Consider the following 7,485-nt stretch of genomic DNA (forward strand, 5'->3'; position numbering starts at 1 on the left):
AGAGATGTACCCTGGCCAAAAAAAAGAGAGAGAGAGAGAGAGACAGAGAGAGAGACAGAGAGAGACAGACAGACAGACAGACTAGTATTTATACCCTTTATCAGTGATGAAGTTTCTCTTGATAACATGTACAGGTTAAATGTTATTACACTCATAAAAGATAAAGGACGTAGATTAGATTTCCCAACTATCAGGGATTCTAGAACTGTCTACCTCACCACCTCTTTTGCCCCAATAATCATCTTAGGCTTCCTGTGAGTGCATTTCCCATTTCCCTCTCCCTTCTATCTCCCTACTCTCTTCACCCAGTGTCCATAATTTTATGAGGATTCCATGACCAGCACATCCAGCTCCCCCACCCCCGATCAGAAAAGGATCACCCCTAAAGTTCCAGACATCAAAGCATCAAAGATCTTAGCAAAGCAGAAACTATAGGGTGTGATGTGGAGATAAAAGACCCAGGGTATAAGATTTGGAAGAAGGAGCAGTACGAAAGTTCTCTTTTATGAAAAACTTGTAAAGGAGGGAAAAAAGGGGGGGGGTGACATATGGAGTAAAGAAAGACATACCAATGACTCTGAACATTTATATAAAGCACGTGTACAACATGCATTATTACATTTGTGCCATATACAAATAAGGTGGATCAATAACTGATAACTAGATCAGTTTTAAAGTAATGGTACAATGTAAAGGAAAACAAAAGTCCTGAATACCTTGGCCAGGTTGTACTAAGTCCTGCCCTCCATACAGATCTCTCAGTGTCATTCTTATCTTTGTACTCTTTCAGGAGGCCACTGAAAAATGCAGTCTAAAGCAGGCTTGATCTAAAACAGGGTTCTCAGAAAACTTCTGCCAGGATTCTGCAAACCTGAGCAGCCAGGGTTCCAATACAGCCCAAGGCTGCTTTCCAGTCTGGGCTACTGGGAGACAATGCAGTTAGAAAGAAAAGACTCAACACTTTTTCAGAATCAGGCATGACAATATCTGGTCTCTACTCCCTATAGTTTGCTTTACTGGAGGCAGAAACTGATCAAGAAAGAGTGCCTTCTACCAGGTTGGACTCCATTACTTTCCCATGATGCCCTGTGCCTCGAATGATTATTAATTATTATGGTTATTAACCCTTAAATGACAAAGACCGAAGAGACGGTTACAGTCATGCTGAATTAATAAACACCATTTAATTTGGGTACTTTCAGAAAGAGCCCTTATTTTTCTATCTCATTTTGGTGGGAGTATTATTTTTTCCTCAATATATCATGAAGACTGGTTAATTTCTAAAATGTTTGAAAATGGTTTAGAATTATAATAATGCAAGTAGACCTCAAGTATACCAGAAAGTGGGGGAGGGGGAAGAAACTACACATTCATATAAATATTTGGTCAAATAAATAACTTTAGTCAATAAATGGAAATTACATACTCCCTTGTGCATAATGCACACATCACTGCCATAAGAATTGCTTTGAGACTATTCTAAACTCATTAAGTATCTCCATAATGTTCCATATGCCTTTCCACCACTATTACTAAATGCTTGGGCCACTTTCTTGCTAGTTCTTTACAAACACTCTTTCACCTGTGATGACGTAAAGGCCAGTAACAACAAACCTCGGGTACTTGACAATTTGGCACTGGTCAACCTTATTAACTTTCATGTGAATTTCTACAAATAAGGATTATTGTTTTCTGAGATCCACATAGAGTTAAACTTAGTACTTTGTGCCAACCATTGTTCCAGGCACGTTATATACAATAATTCTCAAAATAAGCCTATGAAATGGCTACAAGTAGTTTAGGAAGAAGGGGAACAAGGGAGTTCACTTAGCCATTACTCAGCAATAATCAATTTTTATCTACAATGTCTACAGGCAGTAAGAAAAATATCCAAACAGACAATAAAATGAAAATAAATTTCCTACAACACTTTTTTCATATATAATAATATTGGCTTCCTGTCTATAGAAGACAAATTCTATTTCCCTTCTGATTCATGTACCCAAAATTGGTTCAAATTTTATCTGCTAGTAAGAGTTCAAAAGGAAGAACAAATATAAATGACACATTTCTTTTAGACTGAGCATAACTAACTTACTGGCCTTGACACCCAGGTGTAGTGGGCTCAATTAGGTCACAAAAAGCCCAAATCAGCACTGGAATCCTACTACCACTTTGTAGGAATTTTTGGAAGTTTTTTTAAATTTTAATTTTTTTAATGTGTATTTAATTTTGAGGGAGAGAAAGAGAGAGTGTTAGAGGGAAGGGGGAGAGGATCTGAAGCAGGCTCTGCACTGACAGCAGAGAACCTGAGGTATAGCCTAAACTCAGGAACTGTGAGACCATGACCTGAGTCGAAGTCGGACACTTAACCAACTGAGCCACACAAGTGCCCCAGGAGTTGTTTTTTTTTTGTTTTTTTTTTTAAACTTTCATTGCCACCATTCAGAAAGTTTCCAGAAAGGTTAAAAAAGTAAAATGAGAAGAAAGTCAGAAGCTGCGAAAGCTGAAGAGACCATACTGGGACTGACCCCTCTCCCCCGCAAGAGAAACGTGAGAATTTACATAATACAGAGACCTGAAGAACCAATTGGAGCAAAGTGACATGGGAGTGGGGATTTTGTGGGGAGTGGTAAAATATGGACAAAAAGCACTACTGTATTTCCATTGTAGCTCATGAGGAAGGCCTGGGACACCCACAGGATTGTATACCACAGAAAAGTATTTAGAAAATGCTAAAATGGAGTCAAAATAGGTGTTGCTGTCATGCTAGTTAACACTAATTTATAACTTATAACTGGTCTGTTGGCCATCTGCTTTTGAAAAGAAAATGTGAGATGACTAAGTCCACATTTCCTTTCAGATTAACTTCTGAAAGCCCTTACTGATTTTCTCTTGATTTATGACAAGACCATTGTAATGATATTTCCCAACTCTTCAATTTAACCTTTGAATTAATCACCTAAGTAATAGAGAACTTTCAATTGTTTCATTTCTTAATACTCACAGGATAAAGTTCAAAGTCTTTAGCATTGCATATCTATCTTGTTCCTTTCCTAGTTACTCTCCCAGATGTACCATTCAAAGGCAGGTCCTCCCTTCACAATTTCCACCTGCCCTTGACCAAACAACTCTGTCTCTGTTATGGTCAAATCCCAAGCCTACCCTATGTGTCTTGGCTGCTGTAGGTGCAGCCCTAATTTCCTCCAAATGCCATGTAATTTCATGCTTCTCTGTCCCTGCATATGTTACCCCGTCTGGCTGAAAAGCCTTTCCTTGCATCTCCCCAATTTTTTTTGCTTCAATTCACCCTTTAGAACTCAGTCTTACATTATGTGGAAAGCTTTCCTGATACCGTTACCCTTGGGTGGTGGGTGGGTCAGATGCTCTTTGGACACCACACTAGATTTTAAAATGCTTCATCACTTCTAGCTGAGTAACCTTGGACAAGTTCATTAATTTCACTGAGCCTGTCTCTTCATAAAGAGAATGATATCACTATGAAAGAATGTGAAAAATCACTTTATAAACAGTAAAGCACTATGCAAGCATTAACAATTTTATCATAAACCAAAAGAGTACGCAACATTCTAGGTGAACATACTTTAGTCAATTTAAGGGTAGGATTCATTCATTCTTTGGTCTCCAGACTCCTCTCCAAGGATGCCCTGCAAAGTTTTACCCAACTTTCTGGCTCCGCTAAGTCCTGTTCTTCTATATTCAAAGGAAAAAAAATCTATAGTGATGTCTAGGACATTTGAAAAGACTAAGTGGAAAACTCCTGCAGAGTAAGGATTGTCCTTTCTTCCACCTTTCCCATGCCTTCACAAGACTCTGTATTATGCACACACAAATACTTGTCAAGAAGTAAAGAGCTGAATGAATGAATAAATGAATGAGTGAACATAAGCATACCCCATCCTTAGTGAGCTTGTAATTAAAGGGAGTGATGTGACAAATCCCATATGAATCTGGCCTTGTGAAAATGTTAACAAATGCCTTCAATGTCAGTGACAAATTTAATTTTCTGCCATGCTTATTTTATTTGGTGACTTGATACATACTGTAATTGCTATCTTAGGGACTCAGGCTTAACATATGAATGTTTTAACATTATCAGAATCACCCATGCAATTCAATGCCTATTTATTAAATATCTACTGCACTAGGCTCAATGAGAGTATGAAGATAAAGGTGAACTCTGCCCATAAATTGCTTAAAATACAGAAAGGAAGCTAAGTCACCAATATATATTAATACAAAATAGAATATTATAAAATACATGGAAGACCTAAGGCTAGTAACAGTCAATGAAGACATCTGAGTTAAGGCACTAGGCCCATAAAACTAAAACTATATATTACAAATTACTGGTGGCCAAAAGTTTCATTAGAGTAGAATATACATATATTACGTATGTAACATTTGCTTTCAATCTAATTTAATTACAAACTTATTTGTGTTGTTATCTAATTGAAGAAGAACCCATTGTTAACTTATATCACACGTGTGCCAAGCACAGTTTCCGGCCAGTTAGGTACATTATTTCATTTACTCTACGACATAGATACAAGCATCCCTATTTTATAAATGAGGAAACCAAGGCATAGGCCTTGCCACTTTTCAAGGTTAGGAGGCAAATTGAGAATACGTAAACAAGAACCTAAGAGACAAAAACGAGTATTCCACAGAGAGTGAGCGGACCCATTTGCCAGCACTGCTCTTCATTTCTCCCGAACGCACCCGGTGGAAACCACCTATCTCCTTTCCTTTCCCGCTGTACTGTTTTTTTTCCCCCCGAGCCCATAACTTAACTGTTGATTCTCGTACAGATCACCTCAAGCATTCCCACTTCAGAGGACAGGCTGCTCTTTAAATCATAGGCAGTTCAGAGTAAATAAGACTGAATCAGATCCCCAGGTGGACAAAGCTCAGGTAGGATCACGAAATTAAACCTTCGGGCTGGGCATCCGTTCCTGGATCACCTCCAAGGGATGGCAGCAGCACCCAGCTCACCCAGGAAGCGCTACCCTGGCGGTATCTTCTACTGACCCCAGGCGGCTTGTTATTTTGCCATCTGCTCATTCACCCTTCACCTGCCGGCGCTGCGGGTCTAATCTCCATCCTGCTCCTACCAAACGCCAGGCCTCAAACGCCTCCCTCTCCGCGGCGGTCAATCCCGAACCCACCCGGGTGCTCCTCGGCCCCCGCAGAAGCAGCCCGTCCCGCTCCCTCCCCCGGCCGGCTACTCACGGTTCCAGTACACCGGGTAGCACTCTCCTTGGGTCACATCCACCTCGTACAGGCCGCCCCGCACACACACCCGCTCGATGTTCACCAGCTCCTCCATCTCGGGCTCGTGCCCCGCGCCGCGCGGGCAGAAGCCGCAGACGCGGTCCTCATCGTAGTCCTCCCCGGAGCTGGAGGCTGGGCCGCACACAGGGTCGCCGTCCGGGTCCCCGGCCCGGGGCAGGCCACCCGTGGCCTGCAGCAGCGTTCGGAAAGCGAGCTCGATGCGGAGCGAGTCATAGCCGATGAAGGGCTTCCAGGTCTTCTTGTCCTCCTTGTAGAACCAGCGAACCTCCTCCGGGCCAAGTTCGGTCACTACCTCGTAGCGATGCCGGGCGGCCGCGCCGCCAGGCCGGGTGCGCTTCCTCTCCCCGAGCCCTCCTCCCGCCGCCCCGCTGCCCCCAGCGCTCGACGGGACCAGCGGCGGCTGGGGCGGCGGGTGCAGCGACGAGGAACTGCCGCCGCCGCCACTCTCGCCTTCGCTGTAGTAGCGCAGCGAAGAACCGGACTCCGCGGAGCTGAAGTCGTAGGTCTCATCACTGAGACAGGAGTCGAACGTCAGGTGGTGGTTGTGGTCCTCCGCGCCCGGCGCCAAGTGCAGCCCGGGCTCTCCGCGCAGCAGGGCCAGGGGCACCTCGCCGTCGCCAGGGTCCCCGCCGGGCAGGTGGTCGAAGCAGCACACGCCGCCGCCGAACGCCGGCTCCGCATCTGAGCCCAGCTCCCAGGCTGCGTTGCCACCGCCCCGGCCGTTATGCTCAGGGCTCCGCGGAGACCCGCGGCCCGGGTAATTCATGGTGTGGAGACGCCGCCGGCTGCCCGGCCCCGCGCCGAGCCGCGGCCCCCAGCGCTTCCGCCACACATTCAACGCCGTCGCCCTCTCCACCGGTAGTTTTTAATCTTTCAAATCCCAACCGGGGCTGCGGCGGCAGCGGCAGCAGCAGCGGTGGCTCCGCCCCTCGGAGGCCAGCGGCAGCCGCAGGCACGTTCCAAGGCCCGCCCCATTGTCGCGCAGCCCGACGTGGGCGGTGCTTAGCGCCGGCCCCGCCCCTAGGGCCGCGCGCGCCGCACCGGAAGCATCTTGTCTGCCGGCGCCTGGCGTTAGCCTCGTGGCTTTCCCCTCTGGCCTGCGGTAGCGGGTCAGCTCAGGGTACCTGCAACTCTTAGGATTTCTCAATTCTCTTACGCCTCCTCTTTCTTCTCCCTGCACACCTGCCTCGGCCCCCGCCTTTCTGAGGTTCAGAGCCCAGATGAGGAGAAGCTTTATCCCACTCATCCAGGCAATCTGGGTCATGAGCCCAAGGGCTTAAGGTACACGAGAGGCCTCTGGAAGTTGGGTTCTCCTGACACTGCTTTTGTGATCTTAGGTCCTCATTTGGACCTTCTCAGTCACCTAGCTCTGGTTCCTCCAGAGCTGTAGGCCCACACGAAGGCACCCCACCGCATACGTGCGATCTCTAATGTTGACATCACCAATGCCACTCAGAAACCAGAGTCTAAACCTCTCTTCAGAAGCCACCTCATATTATTGTTTATTTTTCGATACTTGTTTCCTGTTTTCTCAACCTCACTGTTAGGCCATTGATGGAGACCAAGTCCATATGTCTCAACCTCTCCCACACAGTGGGTGCATAATCAACGTTCATTATAATGATGGCAAGTGCAACCGATTGTGATAGATTATTATTTTGAAAGCCAGAAAACATTAGGTTCTAGACTTAGTTTTACAACCTAACCACAGGCAAGTCACTTCATCTCCTTGATCTTTTTGGTTTCCTCATCTGTAAAATGAAGTGATTATTGAACCAGATGATCTCTAAAATGTCTTCCAGCAATGGAATTCTATGATCCAACAGTTTCTTCATGTTCTTTACGCATCTCTGATTCTGCAGCTTACATTCTGGGATCAGATTGAATGCTGAAGCTCCCCTATGTAGTTATTTTATACTACAAAAAAGTAATTTTATAAGCACATCACCCTATGTTGAGAATCCAGAGAAAAACAATCTCCAACCTCAGTGTTCTCAATTCATGACCAGACAATCTTCACTGTTTCTTTTACTCCTTTGGTGGAGGAATCAGATTCCTGGGGCAGTTTTTCTTGCCTTGTGATCTAACCTGTTAGATTAAGTCATAATTTAAAGCAGGATGATCTCTAGCTTGTACAGTGTTAGATGAATTTGAAAGGACATTGCTTCC

At 45.1% G+C, this 7,485-nt stretch overlaps 1 protein-coding gene across 10 annotated transcripts in view; it reads right to left on the minus strand.

Annotated features, from left to right (window-relative positions):
• DDHD1 (DDHD domain containing 1) overlaps positions 1 to 6,258 on the minus strand; it is a 113,587-nt gene extending 107,329 nt beyond the window's left edge. For 7 of the 10 annotated variants that reach the window (XM_058739088.1, XM_058739081.1, XM_058739086.1 and 4 more), the window contains exon 1: positions 5,254 to 6,258. In XM_058739088.1, the coding sequence (XP_058595071.1) occupies positions 5,254 to 6,082 (829 nt within the window). In that variant the 5' untranslated portion in view covers positions 6,083 to 6,258. The remainder of the gene's footprint in view (positions 1 to 5,253) is intronic. The other 3 variants (XM_058739090.1, XM_058739087.1, XM_058739083.1) reach the window with 1 other exon arrangement.
• Between the last annotated feature and the right edge of the window lie 1,227 nt (positions 6,259 to 7,485).

The sequence above is a fragment of the Neofelis nebulosa genome, chromosome 7 (assembly GCF_028018385.1).
Source record: "Neofelis nebulosa isolate mNeoNeb1 chromosome 7, mNeoNeb1.pri, whole genome shotgun sequence".
Taxonomy (NCBI): domain Eukaryota; kingdom Metazoa; phylum Chordata; class Mammalia; order Carnivora; family Felidae; genus Neofelis; species Neofelis nebulosa.